This window comes from Paroedura picta, chromosome 6 (assembly GCF_049243985.1).
Source record: "Paroedura picta isolate Pp20150507F chromosome 6, Ppicta_v3.0, whole genome shotgun sequence".
NCBI lineage: Eukaryota > Metazoa > Chordata > Lepidosauria > Squamata > Gekkonidae > Paroedura > Paroedura picta.
This window is the reverse complement of record NC_135374.1, coordinates 74459967-74480695: the sequence shown is the minus strand read 5'-3', so window position 1 is coordinate 74480695 and position 20729 is coordinate 74459967. Positions and strand designations below refer to the sequence as shown.

The following is a 20729-nucleotide window of genomic DNA, read 5'->3' as shown; positions in this document are numbered from 1 at the left end:
CACCACACTGTATTCCTCTCTCCATTTTTGCCAGGATTGCCTAGACTGCGGGTCTAGTGCTTCAGTTGCTAAGCAACTGCTCAGTCATTTCACATGATCTCAGCTGGCATTTTTTTGGGAGAAAATTTCAACCCTTCCCCCATCATTTTTTGTCCGTCCCCCCCTGAAAGTCTGAGTAGTCTGCCAGGTCTGTGAAAAATTCCCATTGTCTGTGTATGCCTACATTATTTTGTTTTACTGATCTGCATAGTTGGATACATTGATTATATATATATTGATTATAATTTGAAAACTACATAAATAAACTGTCTAAGGTCTTGTGAAAATAATCTTCCATCTCACGGAAGGCTGCTCAGAATTCTGATCAGGTTTATTAATTAGGGATTATTCTTAGGAAAGTGTCTTTAGGCTTGTGCTGTAAATCTTGGGTCGTTTGTTCACAGTTGATATTGCCTGGAATAACCCATATCACCCCTGTCACCCAACTGGACCCAGAGAAGTGGAAATTAGCTTTATAATGGGTTCCAGAAAGGAACTATATGAGACTTTGTAGCCAGGATAGATCTTGGAAACACCCTAAACTAAAATTTTGAAGAAAGTGTGAGAGTGACTGTAAACACAGATGAATAACTAGATTGTTTACAAAATGAAATAAAAGAACTAAAAATGTAATAACGTACACTGGGCACCTGGTAACTGTGTCCCTAAGCAATCGTGTAGACACATACACATGGACACACAAATCAACCAATAAGAGGGCACACGTCTTTTAAAGGTAGAAGGGAGGAAGTTTTAGGGAAGGGACATGCAACCATAAATTTTGGACTTGAGGTCTGGAGAGGTTTAGGAGCAGATATATCTGAGAGCCAAGGAGCAGAGCATGAAAAAGAACATTTTTTTGTACCCCACCTTTTACTACTCAAAATAGTTTCTGTCATGTTTGCCTCTATCTCATGCCATGGCTGATTGAACAATGTAACAAGATTCCTCGGGAAGCTGGCTGGTTTCTCCCCATCCTGGTTTCTCAGGTGCTCTCAGGTCCTTGGACCATCTGTTCTCTTACCATGTTCTGAGTATTATGGCTACTACATCCTGTCTCTAGGTGTTGTTGTAAATTCTCTTTGAAGATAAGAGGGTGCATTCTGTAAGATCACAGACTTTGGGAACCGATGGTATGGGAGGGGGAGCTGGGACCTATATCTGCTTGAAACTTGTTATTTAATATGTCTATGGGTTCGGCAAGACACAGATTCCAAGTTCGTCGAAAACAATAGCTCTTCATTAACAATTCCTACTCCAAACGCTGAACAGAGAAAAGCAGGCCTGCAGGCAACTTACATACATTTCAGGCAGCCTGCTGAAAGCTTTAATTGGCCCTTAATGGAGAAGCCTGATTGGCCCTTAACCGGAGGCCCAGATTGGTCCATAGTGTTTGGTTCCGTTTGCTGTTGGTTAGCCTTCAAGCCATCATTTGCATGTAGCATGGACTGTCCACATACATAACACCCCTGAGATAAGCACCCACCAGGTTATAAACAAAGTCCTCAAGGTACTTGGGCGCATTCTGCTGCCTTCAGGAACGTTTACCTTCCAAAGCCATTGGTGCAGGTTTTGACGCTGGTGTCTCTGGTGCCTAGGCTGAAGGCAGTGTGGTTGTTGCCATGGATGGCTGGGTCTGTACTGACGGTGGCAGTGAGGTGGGCAGGGAGGTTACTGCAGCTGCCAGTTTGACCTCGCTGTTACTGCAGCTGCCGGTTCAACCTCGCTGTCTGGTGCTTGTTCCTCCAGGCTGCCATAATCTGGATCATTGGGGGGGATGAGCCAACAGGTTGTGGTGAACTGTCCATGATGGCAGGAAGATGTTCCCGCATTTGGTTTATGTGGCTGCGCAGCATGTTGCCGCCAGAGGTCTGCACCATGTATGAGACTTGTCCGGTGCTGTGTATGACCGTGCCAGTATCCAGCAGGGTCCACCAGCATGGTGCTGAATATGGACTGTGGATCTGCTGGCGGAGGATCACGAAATCTCACGGTTTTCCCAGCTGGGAGTTTGAGTTGAAATTAGGCCCAGATTCAGCTGGTCTAGTATCGAAGATAGGTGACGGCCCATCAGTAGTTCTGCTGGGCTTCTCCCTGTGGTAGAAGGGGATAATGTGCTGGTGAAATAAGAACTCAGTGAGGCGTTGGTGCTAGTTCCCATGTACGATCTGCCTTAGTGCATCTTTCGTAGTTTGCACCATTTGTTCAGCTTGCCCATTGGTAGAGGGGTGGAATGCTGCTGAGGTGATGTGCCGGATGAGCTGGCTGGAGACAAATGCCTGGAATTTTTTGGACACACATTGGGCCCCATTGTTAGAAACCAGAGTGTCCTGAAGGAGGCTGAGGCAATGTCGGAGGTATGAAGGGTAGGTTCTGATAAGTCCTTGATGAGAAGGATGTGTTGTGCCGGCAAAGAATCAGCACCAACCTCTGCCAGCAGGAGACAGCTAAGGGCATGAGCATGATATATGGCATTGTTGGGGCAGTGTTGCAAGGAATATTGATAACCATTTAGGAAAATAGACCACCGCAGAATTCGGTGGGATAGAGTCTTGTGGTCTGAATAGATAACAAAAGGGAGACCAAAATCAAAGTCATTAAATTTTTTCAACCCAGCCATAATTGCCAAGGCCTCCTTGTCAATTTCAGCATAGTTGTGCTCTCGAGCTGAAAGAGTCCTGAAATGGAAGGCAACTGGCTCTTCCCTCCCCCGAGGAAGCCATTGGCTCAAGCAGTGGTGATACCATAGGGTGATGCTTCGCAAGCTAAAGTCAATGAAAGTTGCTCATAGAAATGTTCCAGAATGATAGCAGGTGCTTGTTGTTGAAAGCAGCTGGGTTCTCCTTAATCCTCTGCGTACGCTTATCTAACAGGCAACGCAAGCGGTCAGTCACATAGGCAAGGTAGAAAGGCTTGGTAGAAATTAAGGAGCCCTAAGAACTCCTGGAGCTTTGCTCTGGATATTGGCGCTGGAGCTTGTTGAATAGCTTGGATCTTTGATGGAGTTGGGTGAATCTCGGAGGCATCCACAAGAAACCCGAGGAACTTGACTGATTTCACCTCCAGATGGCATTTCTCCTTCTTGATTCGGAAGTCAGCTGCATGGAACCAGGACTGTACCGCATGGAGACAGGTGGCGAGTTTGTCCTAGCAAGCCCCCAAAATAAAAACATCATCAAAATAGGGCATGACTCCCAGGAGATCTAGTAGCCGATTTTCCATTATGTTTTTGAAAATCATGGGAGTGATGCTGACTCTAAGCCTCAAGCGGTTGACATGAAAAACTCCTTGATGTGTTATAACGTTCTGGGCATTGGTGAAGGTGGCATTGATCAGAAATTGTTGGTATGCCTGGGAGAGTTTGAGCTTGGTGAATATCTTGCCCCCAGAGAGTGATGCCAGCAGATGGCTGATTATGGGAACAGAGTAGGCATGCTGTTGGAGTGCATTGTTGATGGTGCGTTTATAGTTGGAACAAATGAGGATGCTGCAGTTTGCCTTGAATGGAGTGACAGTGGGGGTTTCCCATAGGTACACCTTGGACGATCAGATGTCCGAGCTTGGTGTCAATCCCTGGTTTGAGAGTGAAAGGTATTTGGCGAGCCTTAAGCCACACGGGCTTGACAGACGACTTGAGATCAAAAGAGATTGATGGACCGGTGTAGCACCCCAGCCTACCATCAATCACAGATGCAAACTGTGTGCAGACAGTGTCCAAGGGGGATAGTTGCAAGCAGTAGACTCCAGAGATGGTGATGCCCAGCAGGGCGAACCATTCCAGGCTTGGCAGATTGGTATGGTGATCCTCTACAATGACTAGCTGCAGTTGCTTGTCTGAGATCTTGCATTGGACCTGAAACATGGACCCGAAACATGGACCCGAAACACTCATGACGGGAAGTTGGTTCCCCTGAAAGTCAGTCAGTGTTAGATCCAAGGGCTGCAAGTGAGGCAGTTTGGTTAAGTGGAGCTTGCCTAGGGTCTCTTGAAAAATTATAGAAAGGGCAGATCCGGAGTCCACTTCCATACTGCTTGGGAATCCTTCGATTTTCACGGTGATTGGGATCTCTTTCTGCGTGGCCCTGGTAGACTGAATGATTACTGAAGGTTCCTGTTGGTGGATGGAGTTGGCTGTGGAGCCAGGGATATGATGACCGGTGAAGCATGGTGTTGCTCTGTGCTCTGAAATTGGTGGGTTTTTGTTGTTGTTGGTGCCGCATTTGATGAGGGTTTTGGTAGTATTCACCATGGTCATTATGGAGTGATGTTTTGGACTGACAAGTGCGGGCAATGTGGTTGAACTTGCCACATAGCCGACATTTTGCATCCCAGAAATGGCAAGTCTTCTGTGGATGTGGCCTGCCACAACTAGTGCACAAACTAGCAGGTTGCATAATCATGGTGCAGTGGCCAGATGTTTCTTGTCTGAGCTCTTCTATCTCCTCCTCAGACGTGCTTGCCTCACTCTCAATGTCTTCTGCATTGACTAGTTCCAGCTTGAGCTGTGTAGCTGTGGTGGCTCTCACTAAGTGGATATTCTTGGTGTTGGCTGCTGCAGACTAGGCAGCAATGTAAGATATTGAATAATAGACTAAATTCTTAAATAGTTTTCAATCTGTATTTTAGACTGCCGTAGTTTTGTCAGTTTATAATTCAAAGTACTCTTCAGAGCTATTTCCATCTATTTTAAGATGACCGAGTCATGGTTGGATTGAGCCTAAAGGAGCTGCAGTTTGTTGTGACGTCTAAATCGGGATTAAAAATTAGGGGTCAAAAGCACCAGTTAAGTTTGTTGTCATATAAACAGTGAAATGGGTCAATGCTACCTGAATGCAGCCACTGTTTATTAGATCAAAAATAAAAGTTGTATTCAAAAACAAGACTATGTTCCTCATATCCAGTTTGGATGTTTATCTTCTGCTTCTAGGATATAAGCAGTAGCAGCAGCTCTCAGTTAATTGCTTCTGCAAATGTTATGTATTATCGGTGCTGCCTGGTTGCTTTGCATCAGAAATGTATATTTGCTTTGTTCCAAATATTGCCATCCTTTGTACTTTGTAAATGAATACTATACTTTATTGCTCCAAACCTTTCTTTTTTCTTTCTTTTTTTTTTGACATTGGCCTTTTAACATTTACCTAGTAAAAACCAGAAGTTCTGATTTCAGTCATAGTTCCATGATTGCTTGAATACTAAGTGAAAAAATGCACAGATTATACAGGGTCATTTGCCTTATTAGGCAGGGATGGCAGAGAGGTGGCAATCCGGGGGGGGGGGGAGCAGCAGCGTACGGGCTGCTTCTAGGCCGCATAATGCTGTGGATGGGCAGGAGGAGGCCCTCATGCCGGGAGGCCGGGCCCAATGCCGGGATAGCACCTCTAGGGCGGGGCAGGCATCAATTCCCACCTCACAGTCTGGGAGGGGCGGGACAGGCCTGGGCAGAGCAGCAGGCCGTGGCAAGGGGAGGCAGCCTGGGGGGAACCAGAGGGAGGGTTACATCCAGCCCCTCACAGGGATGTTGGGCCCGGCGGACCAGTGCCCGAAGGGGCACAACGGCAGCTGGACGTGGGAGTGCTAGGGCTCCAGCATCCTGGAATAGGCAGAAGCAGGATTCTGAGGGACTCAGATTGAAGTAATTCTATTTTTTTATTTGCTCAGATGGTCAAGCAAGTCAGATAATATATTTTTCTGGAATTCTGGGGAGCCCCAATAATATACAGGACATCTTTCCTTTCATTGCTGTCCCCAGTTATTATCCAAATAGGGGACCTGGAATTCAGTAAGATGATGTTACAGGTCAGTTGGTGATAGCATCCCTCCAAAGCACTGGCATTTTAAACGCATTATAATAAATTTGACAGTCTCACTTACCTGCCTTTAAAAAAGTGAATTGTTTGTAATTTAGGGGATTCTTATATCAAAAAGTCATTTTTCAGAACTTGGCAGTGCCCCAATCTGTGTTGTTGTTGCAAGCATATTTATTTTTCTGAGTATTTCTATCCCACTTTTTTCCTTGTTAGGTAAAAAGAAACCCTGAGAAATAAGAGCAGAAACTGCCCCGTATATTAAGACCAAAAGTCTCAGATTTTGAATTTTATTTTAAAAATTAATTTAATCAGAATTTCATCATATATCTGCAATTTAAAATTACCTTGGAGTGTACTCTGAAGTATTAGAATTCTAGAAGTACAATATATCAGGTAATCTCAGTCTATCCTGTATAGCACCAAGTCATCTCATTGTTTCACCTTTATACTATCAAATGTACAGACAGAGATATCTGAACTCCTGGTCTTTACGAGCACAGACTAAATATGCGGGTCTCAAAGTAGAATGATGGCTCTTGTGAGTAGCAGTTCTGCAACTGGAATTACAACGGCCAGAGTAGAATGACAAGCCCCTAGGTGTAATAGAAGTATTTTAGTGTAAATCAGTATAAAGTATTTAATTCTACTGTAAAGTTTGTGATTATAGGTACAGAACATTGATATTAATTCTCCCCTTGGACCTGTCATTCCAGTCCCCAGAACACTTATGCTACTCCTAAATGCTGTCATTCTATTCTGGGAGCAGTCATTCCAGTCTCAGAAGATTCACGTTACTCCCAGGGGACATCCTTCCACTCTGTGGGTCAACATTTCATTCCCAGAGTAGTCTAGCTGAGCTCAGGACCTTCATTCAGAATCCATTTTGCATTTTCACTGTGGTTTTATTGTGCTGTAAAGTATTGCAACGGAGCCAATGCAAGTCCGTTGGCATTTGTAGCTCCCATTATATCCAGTGGCCCTCTCATTGGCCAGTCCTGTCCTTTGTTTAAGTACATCCCACAACAAATACACCAAATCTTCCTGAGCACATGCCGTGTGCAAACAGCAGGCTGTGAGGTGGATACTAGGGAGACGGGAAGAAGGAGGAGGCAAGAAGGGATAGAGGGTAGCTGGGAAGGAGAAAATATCTTCTTCACCTTCAGCTGATTCCTCCAGTTACCCTCCTTCACTAGCAAGAAGCTGTCAGTTAAGGGACCACCCAAGGCCCCCTGTATTCACCAGCTGGACATATGTTATTCACTTGACAGGCATATCCCAAAGATTTCTGTACCATGCTAAGTTTTTGTCTGTACATGGAGTTTTGTAGCCTGCAAAACTTGTCACATTCACTTCAGAGAAGGGCCAACTCTAGACTCAATATGTTTTGTGTGCTCTGAACTACCTCGTTATTCTCAAAGTTGTACAAGACATCAGGCGAGGTAAGAATCAGACAACTGAAATTGGGCAGCATGAACGTATTGGTTATAAACAGGTCTATGATGGACAGGAGAATATTGTACCTGCCTTTCTTCCCATTCATCATAGACCAGTGAGATTTTTTAAAACATGAATGGAATGCTGCAGTGAAAATTTTTTGAAGGGTTTAATAGTCAACCAACAGACAAAAGGGGGGGGGGTAGTTGGGGTTTGAAGGGAGAAGGAATAGGAAACAATATATTATTTAACCTGTCTAGTAATTTTTTCAGTAATGACTGGGGAAGGAAATGGCAAAACCACCCTGTATTGAGTCTGCCAAGAAAACGTTAGAGGGTGTCACCCCAAGAGTCAGACATGACTCGGTGCTTGCACAGAGGATAACTTTACCTTTACCTTAGTTATTGTTTTTAAGTCTGACTCCCTGAAAAATACAGCACTATTACCATTAAGTATGACATACTTCCCAGCTCTGATAACTATGTCAGCAATCAGACTGAAGTGGAAGACATTACAGGTCATATTTACAAAATAAATAAACTTACACCTGTGCTGTGCTGTGCTGTCTTTAGCTATATAACTCCCCACACTGAAGGATCCAGATTCATCCATGGCTGTTAAGCTAGGCTGACACCTAAGAAGCTAGTGTTTCCCATGATTGCCTGCCCCCCTCCCAGCTTATGCATCAGCTGGCCAGACTTTGGGTGAACCCTTAAAGGTTACCCAGTCAGGTGCCAAACCTTTCCCCTTCCAAAGCAGCATGGTGAGACAACAGTGCCATTCACACTTGTATATAAATCTTATTCAGATATCACAGAAATCTGCTTTGGCCTCTGTGTAGGTATATTTTGGAGATAAAATTGCAGTATTCTCCAGGTGTATTTCTGTTAGAACTGTTAATTACCAAGAATTGTTACTTGTTACTTTTCTGGTACTTTCTATCAAAGAGAGTTAATTTCTTTCTTTGTTTTATCTTGTGTTCAGAACTACGGACTGGAAACCGAAAACCTAAAAACACTTTCTCACAAGCTAAATGCATCTGCCAAAAATCTTCAGAACTTTATCACAGGCAGGAGGAGGAGTGGTCATTATGATGGTAGGACCAGCAGAAAATTACCGAATGACTTCCTTACTTCAGTGGTGGATCTGATTGGAGCTGCAAAAAGCCTCCTAGCTTGGCTGGACAGGTAAATTTTTTCATATGTTTCACTGGGAACCAGTTTAGTTATGAATATGCACACAGACTGGACACCCTTCACCTTCCTCTTCCCACCCCCAAGCACTAGTGCCCGTTGTATTCCTGAATAAAATGGGCTTTGCCTCTAGTGTAATATATATTTTTTATTTTATATATTTAATTTATATAAACATGGTGTTAACTTACTGTTAGGTGCCTACCTGCTAGGCTGATGCAAAACGACTGGTATTGCGTCAGCAATTTTCTAGGGGTTTGTATTGAAATCTAATAAAGGAGTGTGTGTGTGTGTGTAAAGAACAGAGATAAAGCACTGTGTTAAACTACTTAATAGACAGTTTAAAATGTAGTCATCCACTCCATTTAAAATGCAAACTTAGAGTCCATATCCTCATTAAGTTCATGTATGAAAGAGTCCAGGTGGTACATCAAAAACAAGTCCCTTTTCCTCAAAAGTCTTGAAAGTGTGTTCTCTGGCACAGAGTAGTGGCCTCTGGAATTGCATATTTTAGAGGGTGGGCTGTAAATCAGATACTAGATGGACTAGTTGGAGCAGCATCTAACAGTAAGTTACCACCATGTTTATATAAATAAATATATAAAATAAATATATATTTTACATTTGATGCTTTTCAAATATATGCTCATTCTAACATGTTGTGAAAATTTATTTTTTTCAGGATTTTTCTTTGCCACCCAGCAAGCCCTTTGAAGTTATACATGAGTGCATTCCTCACAATTATTTGACCACTGAGGAAAGACCCCTCAGGGTTGAAACACGTTTAGTCCATTTTGTGTTGGTCTACTCCATTTAAGAACACTATGATTTCCTACCCTTCCCATATGTCAGCCTATTGATTTCCTATGAGATTTCCCTTATTTTGGGAGTTCATCAGGAAAAGCAAATCTTTTTTTTTTTAACAGCATTTGTGTGAAAAGAATGTAAGGATCAAGAAGGTTTGCCATTCTGAATTTGCTTTATTCTATGAAGAGAATATATTTCAGGTAGCAAATTAAATATAGGCTTCTTTACAGTATGGCATTCATGTATAACATAATTAAAAACTAGGAATTAAGCCCGCTGTGGGTTAAATACAGCAGGCGCTAGCTGGGGGATAACGTTGCCACGGGAGGCTGTTGGATGGGCCCTGGCTTGGAGGGGTGGCGGCTGTCGGGCTGGGGGCCCGCTCCCCATCCTGGAGAATCACCGGGTCCCGGACATGCAGTGGCGTGCAGGAGCGTAGGTGGGCAGCAGGAGGGCAGGCTGGTCAGTGCGGGCTCCAAAGGCTTGGCATGTTGGTCCAGCAGCAGCGGCTCCACAGTGGCGCTTCGTGCAGTGGCGCCATTTTGGGGCGGCAGCGGGAGGCGTCTGCGGGGCGGTGGGCGAGGAGCAGCTCTGCAGCGTTGGCCGAGTCATGGCAGCGATCTTGTCTCCTTGGAATGGTCAAGGGCGGTGGTCCAGCAGCGGCAGCTCCTCAGCGGCGGCACATGCAGCACCGCCATTTTGGGGTGGCCGCGGGAGGCGTCGGCAGGGCGCTGTGCGAGGAGTGCTCCGTGGCGTTGGCTGAGTAATGGCCGCCATCTTGTGTCCTTTGAATTCTCGTTGGCGGCGGCGAAGTCTTGTGGAAGCGGCGAAGCGTCTTCTTGGTGTGGCGGCGGCAGCGGGGAATCCCGGGGCCAGGCGGGGAAGTGGGAGCGTGTAAGTGGGGGTTTGGGAGTGGGAAGGGCGCGGGCGTCGGCAGGCCGGGACGCTCCTTCTAGGTCGGGGTGGGAAGGCTGCAGTGTGGGTCGGGTGGGAATGGACGCTCGGGGTGGGGAAGGGCTTGGGTGGCGGGTAGGGACGCTTTGTGCACCTCCCAATTGGCGACTTGGCCCTGGATTGGCACTGTGAGGAGAGAATCAGGCTCCTGATTCGCTCCTCAGAGTTTTTATCCCGCACAGAGCCCGCCCTAACTCCTCCCCAACAGCCCTTACTCCTTTATATAATCTGCTCCGCAGGAGCGGATTAAAGATAGGCTTATATTTCTGATCCATTTTAGTCTTTCTGCATTGTCTTTTGCAGTGCTATTTTACCTCTCCCCCACTTGAACACCTGAGAGCTGTAAACTAGAAAGACAGATTTCACTGAAATGATCAGGGAACACTGGCCCATTAGGGCAAATGGGACATTCTACCACCAGGCCAGTGGTTCTCAACCTTGGCGCTGGGACCCCTTTGGGGTCGAATGACCTTTTCACAGGGCTCATGGCAGGGCAGGGCAGGCAGCTTGGCCGGGGGGGGGGGGGAGGGCACCATCCACACAACAGCCTTGCAGGATAGATCAAGATAAAGTGTCTGTCTTGAGCAGCGGAAAATAGCAAGATCGGCATGGTGGGACAAGAGGCAGAAATGAACTGAGAAATCCCGAAAAAAGCACAATTTATATACAATCATGAACAATGGATCTTCACGCCATTGGTCTGTTTCAGTTTAATTTCTGTGAAAGAGCAGTTGCATAATTTTATGGTTGGACGTCACCACAACATGAGGAACTGTATTAAAGGGTCGCAGCATTAGGAAGGTTGAGAACCACTGCACCGGGCCCATCTGCCCCTACCATTTCCTGCCTGTCTTCTTATTTAACAGTGGTCCAGAGGGTAGCAACCATAGTCACTGTCAGTCTTGTCTTTGTGGAAGTTGTAGGCAAACCATTTCCTCCAAAGATACAAAAGTGCAGCTCCCTCCTCTAATGGTTGTCCATGACCAGTTGTGAGCTTTGGTCCTGAAGAAGCCCTGGGGGCATTGAAATTCAGTGAGAGCTAAGGAAATATAAGCCTAATAAATGAATTCTAATTAAATCTTTTGACAAATGAGGGACTGTGAAGGGCAATAGAGGCTTTTGCACTGGCCACTGTTCTAGCATGGCTTCTGCTTGGCTAGATAGATGGCTGACTGAGCTGTTGCTGGTGTTTCTGCTTACTTCACAAAGAATGACTCCTCTCTGCCTGAATAGCAGTCCTCCTGTGGCTGCAACTACATTTTGATGTGAAGAATAGGAGATGGACACGTTCTGCTTTGTTCTTGCTATTCTGTTCCCTAAGCTTGTAACAATTCAGCATTCGTTTGTGCATGAACTACATATTTACAGACCATGAACTCATTATATAGGAGTACAATCTAAGGCCAGATACCGTTTTCTTTATTAGATTTATTAGAAGTGTAGGATTCTTCTGCCCTGACAAGATGAAACTGGAATGAGTCCTTTTCCTCCCAAACTTTTCCTGTGTGTGTATTTAGTACAGTGTTTTAAAAGTGTCAGGATGACAAACTGGAATGTTTTAAAATGTAGACAGCTATAAGGATTGAATTTACTGGCAGTGGTAGTCATACAGAGCTGAAATGGGCCGAATGGGGAGGAACGCCAACAGGGACCTGGCTGGTAGGCAAGAACTGCCAGCCGTGGCATTATCTGGGCAATGTGTGTGTTGGCATGGCAACAGGGGGTGTGGCTGAGTTAGGTGTCAGTTAAACGGATGACCTGACATTGCTCGGCCTCTTTTTCCCTTCAGGGCATGTCGCTTGGTGTTGCTTGGTGGGAGGAGCCGTTTTCCTGGCCCACCTGCCTTGTGACATCAGGGAAGCCCAGTGATTGTATTTTATTTTACTTTTTGAGGGAAAGGGGATGCTAGACACGCTGTGGGGCAATGTTTGTTTGTTTGTTTTCTTTTTAAACAAACAACTAAGCCTCTCACTGGCCAATTTGGCAGGGGAGAGAGGGGCAAGCGACCATGGCACCGAATAAGGATGCCAGTGGGGGAAAAGTGATGGGTCAGGGCAGGCTGTGGCAGTGAAGCCCCAATTGTCAGTCTATGCTGCGTTGGTTCCAGGGCCTTGGGACAGGAACATTTCATGATGCAGTGACAGCAGGTTCCTCTGTGATTCATGGGATGCTGGGGGCATTAAGATGTGTGGCAGTGGGATCATCCACCTTGATAGAGGACGGGGGGATCTAGGTGGGGGAGATGAGGCTTCTATCCCCCTTCACATTCCCTGCACGTTCCAACAATTATGCAGGGGGGTGGTTTTACTCTGCAACCTTCGGGCCCATCATTTGGGGGTGTGGTGCATCCTGGCTGCATTTCTACACCCATCTTGGTGGCAGGAATCATCCGGACCACCAGCCATGGGAGAAGGGTTTTTTCTGAGAGGGTTTGTACAACCATGCTCATCATTATATTTTTTATTATAATAATATAAATAGCTCTAAAGGAAGAAGTTTATCTGTGTGAAATTTGACACAAAGATGTTCTAACGGACATTCAATTGATTTTGAGTTCTATATAAAGATAAATTTTGTAAGATTTCAGTAGCATTTCTGAGTAAGTTTCGGATCTTTTCTTACTGGCAGGCAGTGTCAAACATCTTCATACTGTGGACTTGGTTGTGATGACTGTAAAATGTGGTCAGTATTAAAAGGCAGCTGAGTGCCTGAAACAGATTAGATACTATTCATGCAGATATAGCAAGCAAGGTCATGTACATATGATCATGCTATTACTGTCAGTGTGAGAACTTGTATGTATGAAATAGCTTTCACAAATAGGGACAGGGCTCAAGAACCACATACAGAGTTATGGGTGGCTGCATCTCTCCAGGCCAACTTTCCCTCTGTAAAGAGATATTTAGTTCCCATTTCTTGCCTCATTGTTTTTTTACAAGCAGGAATAGTCTGCCATCGTTAAGAGGAATGGCTCCAGTTCGAACCCTCTGCCAACAACAAACTCGGAAGGATTGCCCATTTGTGTGTTGGTATCTTACTGCAGTCACCTTGGATTTTGGAGCCCATGCCCTGTAAACACCTTGGCAGTGGAATGAGTAGGAAGGGATGGCTCTGGACTGGAGCAAATTATCAGACTCTTTCACATGAAGTAATGAACATGGTCAGAGACCTGGATTTAGAGGAGTTCTGATGAGCCATCCCACCTCCCAGCTCACACTGACCAGAAGACCTTACTCGGCTGAGTGATGTGCCGTAATAGTGCACAGATCAAAACTGTACAAAACTATACAAAGCCAGGGAAGGTTTTAGAATGTTGCCCAACCCTAGCCTCCCCAGGAGAACATGACCATGTTCTGTACTCAGCTTGCCAGCAGGCATACTAAAAAGTCATGGTGGCACTCTCTGGACTTAAACATATGATAGGATAGCTTGCAGGTATACAGGTAGAAATCACCACAGGTGGAATTTTGCAGGTGGAAAAAGAGAGATTCTGTTTATGCATCATCCCTTTCTTGTCCTCTGTCCTTCACTAGTGAAGAAGTTTTTTGGAGATTATACTTACCTGCAACACCCTGTCATAGTTTACTGCAGTGGTCCGCAACCTTCCGGCTGCTGCGGACCGCTGCTCCGGAGTGGTGGGACAGGACGGCCCGGGGCCCCGTGCACACGTGGCAGCCCCAGCGCAAACGCGCGTGCGCGTTTGTAAATTTGTAACAAATTTTTAAATAAGAAATATTTGTTGCTTGAGCCTTTGTTTGCTTGCTCAGAATTGAGTGAGTATATAGTTATAGTCATAATTCAAGAGGGAGTCTTGTCTTCTTTTATGCACATTTATTTTGTGGTAAGTACTGTTAAACCCTATGGGTTTGCTGTTCTCAAAAAACCCAGACTGGTACAAAATAGAGAATCTGTCTCAAGGGAAAAGTGCTAAGACAAAAGATTCCTGCATCCTGAGCAAGAGTATCCACATTTTATCAGAAATTACTATTGGAATCATCTAATATTGCAGTTGTATGCAGTACATTGTATTTTATATATCTGTGTCATATTTGTTTCTCTCATAAGCTGTTAAAGTTGTGTGTGTATATGTAGTGCTGTAATAAAATGTTTAACATAGTTTTTCCCTCTTTTATTGCAGATCACCTTTTGCTGCTGTAACAGATTATTCTGTTACAAGAAATAATATCATACAGCTCTGTCTTGAATTAACAACAATTGTACAGCAGGTATGCAAATACCATGTGTAAATACTTCAATTACAAATACCTGGTATATTTAAAGAGCCCCAGTTATTTTAGTTATTGCATTGTATTCTGCTTACTAATGTGAGAGATCCTTGAGGCATATATTTAGCCAATGAGATGTCTTGCAAATTCTTATTTTGTAAAATTATTTTACTTTTCTTCAATTTTGAGTGATGGTAAGGAATTGCCTTTTATTTTCTATTGGTGCATTCTTTTCCATAATCTTCAGTTTTCTCAGTCCTTACTATTACATATTCTTTTAGTACAATGCATGTTTTTAACACATTTAATGCATCAGGATATGTTACTGTAGCATGCCAGTGAACTGAAAGCTTGCAAATCCTGTTCTTCATAGATTGGCCACCTCATTGCTTCTTACTGATTCTTCCTTCTCCTGTGTGGGAACTAAATGTTTTTCTACTGGTTGCTCGATGTGGATGGCAACTAGCTTGGGAAGGGAAAACTTCCACCTCAGACTCTCAGCTCTGGAGCATTTTCTGTTCTCTGGAGCTGTTTGTTTACTCCTCACTACCAGTGCCATAGCCTCTTCTTCTTACTGCTGTGAAAGAATGCTCCCCAGAACAGAATGTCTGAGGTGGAAACAGTGAAATCCTTTCCTGTCTCAAGTAAACATATGCAATCATGTTTTGTTTCCTAACAGGAGGAGGTAAAAAGAAAGAAATTATGGCAGAGAGCTAAATTATGAGTCAATTATAAAATACAAGATCATATAGTGGTGGAAAGCTGAGCCGTCTGGAAGGGCGGTATAAAAATCTAATAAATAAATAAAATAAATAAAGTGATGTCAAGTTGCAGCTGATTTATGGCCACTCTGTAGGGTTTTCAGGGCAAGAGGTGTTCAGAGGTAGATTGTCGTTGCCTGCCTCTGTGTAGCAGCCCTGGACTTCATTGCTGATCTCCCATTCAAGGCCCAACCAGGGCCTGCTTAGCTTCTGAGATCTAATGAAATCGAGCCAGCCTGGGCCATCTAGGTCAGGACAAGGCCATATACCAAAGTTTAGTTCACTGGTATGCTTAATTCACAAATATATAAAAAGAAGCTCAGAGTGGTTTGAACATGTTTTCTCTCTTTTTTGAATTCATTCGACAGCTGGATACATCTCACTAAAACATTTGAAACTTCATACTATAAATTGTTCTTAGTTGTTTCTTCTATTTATTAAAAAATGCTTCTATGCCACTTTTCTGCCTAACTCAGGGTTTACAAAGATATGCATGAATACTTGTAAATACGTTAGGATCTACTGAAGTGAGAGATGGAGAAAGAATAAGGTTACAATTTAAAATAATTGTAATTCTCAGACTTAATCTGTCTACTGTTGTAACTTAGTGAACAATTCTGAGTAGGCCTATTGAAAAGTAATTCCCATTTTATTAAATAGGGCTTACCCCAGCACACTCTAAAATACTTCTTAGGGTTGCAGGCATGAAATTGCCATCAATCATTTTCAATTGATGCTTTCTGCAGCATTTTACTCCATTATAAAGTAGACATCAATTTGCTACTGGAAATCTAGATTTATATGGTCATACATTTTTAATCAGAGTGCAAGCAATCCACAATTTTACTGTGCCCCAATGTCAAATCAAGTTACCATTACTGAATATGAGAAGCATTATTTAAAGATGAAGTTAAAGCTTTGCTCTTATACCAGGTGAACAGTAATGTTTTTAACTGAGAAAAGGAGGAAGCAAAGAGGAAAAATATGGACTTTAGCCTTGGACAATAAGATATCCAAGGGAACATATTTGACAGGTAATTTTAGTTGCAAGACTCACTGGAGGTAGAATGGGATGGACAGGAGGCGCAGGGAATCAGTAGATGTAATCTGTGATAAAAGCCTTGAAATTTGCTGAGGACACTGACGGACAACATGTATAGGGAAAAAAGATGAGGGCCCAACTCTGATTCCTTAGGGACCCCAAAGGAAAGAGGCAAAGTAGTAGATGTTCCCCATATAAATATTGTTTGGGATACTAGACAATTAGGAAAAGTAGACATTAGTACATAGTGATTCTTGCAAGTATAATTATGTTTTAAGACTTTATGTAAAAAGATGTTATATTTGTTTCATGAATTTTGAATTCTGCTTCACTGTGTGCGTGAGTATGGTTCTTGAACTCTAACTACATATTGACAAAATAAGCCCTGTATCTAAATTTTGGAGCTATCATTTAATTATTTTGTATTTATGCTGTGTATAGAATCATGAAATTACAGAGTTGTAGAGTTAGACGGGACCCTACAGGTGTAGGGTCTACCTTTTGTCTACTTTTTCCACTGAAATCCGGGTGGATTACATAGTGCAATATGATTAATAGGGATGTGCATTCAACTAAATCGAGCCTCCCCCCAAAAAAAACCTGAAAGCATACCTGACTATTTTTATCAGGTATTATCTAAATTGATGATTACAAATGCTCTGTTCTGAAAGGCTACTGGTATAGCTGAGCCCAAATAAAAGCCACATATATTTAGCTTCAATTTGGAGATAACACCATTTAAACCGTTTCCAAAGGTATTTTCATCAGTGGTTGTTTTTTCAACTTAGTGTTTGGTGTAGTGGTTAGGTATTGCCAGTTTGGTGTAGTGGTTAGGACTTCTAATCTGGCATGCCAGGTTCGATTCTGTCTCCCACTCATGCAACCAGCTGGGTGACCTTGGGCTCGCCACAGCACTGATAAAACTGTTCTGCCTGAGCAGTTATATCAGCTTTCTCTCAGCCTCACCCACCCCACAGGGTGTCTGTTGTGGGGAAAGGAATGGGAAGGCAACTGTTAGCCGCTTTATTGGCCTTTGGCTCACAGGTATGGGAAGTTTTAGCCAAAACTAAACTCCGGGGGGCAGACACGACTTCGCACCTAACAACAACATATAATTTGTATGTGGGAATGATGGACAAAATATATTTTTACTAGCTTCAAAGCCCGTTCCTAAGAATGGGTCTTGAAAGGGTCCCCTCCCCTGGCTTCTGACCAGGCAGCTTAAGGGGGCCTTGGCCAGCAGCTCGCAGCCAGATCATGTGGGGTGGGTGGGGGCTGGGCAGCTCGTTAGCAGGGCCGGGACAGATCTCTTTAGCAGCAGCTAGTCAGCTCTTTAGCAGTCCTTAACAAGCAGTCAGCAGGCCGGGAGGCCCTTGTCAGCAGGCCCAGCCTAGAAGGCCAAGAGGCCCTCGTTAGGAGGCCCTCCACCACAATACTTTGCCCAGGACCTCTCCCCTTACCTGCTGCTGGCTCCAGGCACTGAGGCATCTGAGAGCAAAGAAGCTAGGGTCCAGGGATGGAGGGTGGGAGCTGCAGGGGCAGGGCCAAGCAGGGCAAAGCTGGCTGCACCCTGATTGGCCCTATTCCAACTTGTACAGCCGGACACGTCCCACCCCCTAGGCTGTTTCATAAATATATAGAGAAACAACAATGGATAAGGATTAATTAACTCCTGCCTGTTCAGGAACCACTTCCAGAGCCATCAAGGAACAAAATCTGGTTGAGAAAGCCTGCATTAGAGTGAGGTTTATCCGTTTTTACTTTTTCACTAAACCACTTGTTTCTTCCGTGAAAGGGAAAGAGCTTTGTATTCTTGAAAAGCAGCGTGTATCAGAATCTGATTGGTTTCCTCTTTGCTATCAGCATTGTGCATAGAACTGTTTGTCCTAAAACCGTCTCCTTGGCAACATAAACCTTTTTGCAGGTTATATAATAAATTGTGTATGCTGTTGAGGTCTTTTTATAACTTAAGAATCTAGAATGGTTTAATGTCATTTGTACAAAAGTTAAGATCTGCTGTAGTTTTTTTCTGTGCTTTAAGTGATGCATTTATTTAGGTTATAGTGCTTAATAGAGCTTATTAAAGGTTATTACAGCCACAAAGCTGTGTGGGCATCTTTACCTACTTGTTAGAAGTTTTAGGTAACATTTCTATAGCTTAAGTTTCTATGATTTCATATAGTGTAGGTGTTCTCACCTTTAGTTCTTTTTCTCATGACTAATTAAGAAAATGATATGATAATTGCAATAAATTCCTGTATGATTCTACAAGCATTTATTATTTATATTTACACCCCCCAATATCTTAACGTACCACATTATTTGATATCAGTGGCTAAAATTGATGTAGGCAGAGGAAAAACCCAGTTAAGTGTGTGGCTAAGATTAGAATGATTTTAAGTATGACATTACAAAGTCATTCGTAATTGTGCTGACTGTTGAGGTCTCCAGTCAACTGCTTTTATTACTTCAGTTCAGTTCAAGCTTTAGTGCAGTCATTCAGACAAAGTCATGTATAGACAGAAGCATAAGAGACCAAAACAATATAGTCAATAAATGTAATACAATTTAAAACATAAAATAAAACTTAAAACTATATTACTTTGGAGCGGCACAAATCTTAGCTGAATTGTCACTTGGGGGGGTCTCGTCACTTAGTAACCTCTTGCTCGATCTACATCCTGATGTTCTGGAAACTTTAATGAGTGGTTCAGTCAAATTGCCATGAATGTCTGCATAAGCAGGGCAGTGGAATAGTATATGTTCTCTTGTTTCAATTTGGCCACTCCCACAAAGACAGTGTGAGGAGGATGTTCTTATAGTGACCCTCTACTAGGGCTGAGGGCAAGACTGAGCATCTTGCAAGGGTAAATACCCTTCTTTGTTTATTTATAACTAGCTGAGACAGATAAGTAGTAGGGGCCAGAACATATCTAGTTTTAACTGGGGCCAAAAAAAGTTGGAGCTTTAATCAGGTCCAGTCGACATTGATTATCCAGTATCTGCTGCTTAATTAATGTTGCAGCTTGATCATGAGATAATTTAGATAGAAAATATGTGGAAAAATCCAGATTTTGGATTTCACTCTTGGCAACCTTAGTTCAGTATGATTGAAAGTTGTCTTTCTTAACATGTAGTATTATAAACTTTCCTGGCTAGTTGTCATTTCTTTAAATATTTCTTCTTTTCTTTAAATGTATTTCGAGCAGGAAACCAAAACCAGAGAAACAATTGGGCCTTGAGAGGCCCAAGGAATAAAGAGATTGCTAAAAGAAAATAGGATGATGGCAGAGCAGCTCAATGACTTTTTTTGCATCTGTATTCACTGTGGAAAGTGGGCAGTATGTATCCATCTCCCAGCCATTGTTTTCAGGAAGGAAATCTGAAAAGCTGAGTCAAATTGAGGTAACAAGAGAGAAACTTCTAGATCTGCTGGGGAAATTAAAAACTGGTAAGCTTCCAGGTCCTGATGGCATACACCTGAGAGTTCTTTTTAAAGTAAAATATTTTAAAAAGAGAAATAAAAGTATACTGGAAATACATGGGGGTACAAAAAGAAAGGGAGTTATACATATAATTATTCAGAAATTGCTTTACACTACATAATATATTGAACAAACAAGTGAGGGGAGGCACTCCCTAACATCTTCCACCTCATAATCTTTTCAGCAATCTTTACTTGAGTTATTATAACCAATCCATTTTGTCACTATATTATTATTTTATTATTATTATTTTTATCCTGTATTATACACCTCATCAGATATTGCATATTAAGGAAATAAAACAAGTTAAAATCAAATATAACTATTATTCAAATTCTGTTTTGTCATTTTTCTTTAACAGTACGTATATCTGTAGCTATATAGATATATCAACTATAAAGAAAAATGAGAGTAGTGGTTGAATATAAATGATCAAACTGAATTTGAATAATAGTATATTATATATATATATATATATATATATATATAGTAATTTAGAATTTAAAACAGTATATATGTTTTTGTGTGTATGTATGTATGTATATATGTATGTGTGTGTGTGTGTGTGTGTGTGTATATATATATACATACATACACACACACACACACATACATACATACACACACACATATATACATACATACATACACACAAAAACATATATACTGTTTAAAATTCTAAATTACTTCCCAATATGAATTTATCTCCTGATTTCATAATAAACTTTCCATTTATCCTCAAACTTTAAAAATGCTGTTTTTCTAATGTGATGTTAATTTCACCACCGCTGCATAGACAGCTATTATCCCATTCTTCTATACTTGGACAAATATCAGACGTCTATTTTGCTGCATAGATAATTCCAGCCATCTGATAGGCAGTATAATAGGGCTAGGTTTATAGATATCTGAATCAAGCAGAAAGTATTAAGGGAGTTTGGCAGGGAGGTATGGCCAGCTGACGTAACTTCTGGGCTCCTT

General features: G+C 42.7%; 1 protein-coding gene across 14 annotated transcripts in view; it reads left to right on the top strand.

Moving 5' to 3' along the window:
• The window catches only part of CNKSR2 (connector enhancer of kinase suppressor of Ras 2), a 222645-nt gene that overhangs the window by 38597 nt on the left and 163319 nt on the right, over positions 1-20729 (top strand). For all 14 annotated transcript variants that reach the window (XR_013232003.1, XR_013232005.1, XR_013232004.1 and 11 more), the window contains exons 3-4: positions 8265-8467; positions 14373-14460. Coding sequence is in view for 11 of the 14 variants with exons in the window: in XM_077343051.1 (XP_077199166.1) it covers positions 8265-8467; positions 14373-14460 (291 nt within the window). In the remaining 3 variants the exon portion in view is untranslated. The remainder of the gene's footprint in view (positions 1-8264; positions 8468-14372; positions 14461-20729) is intronic.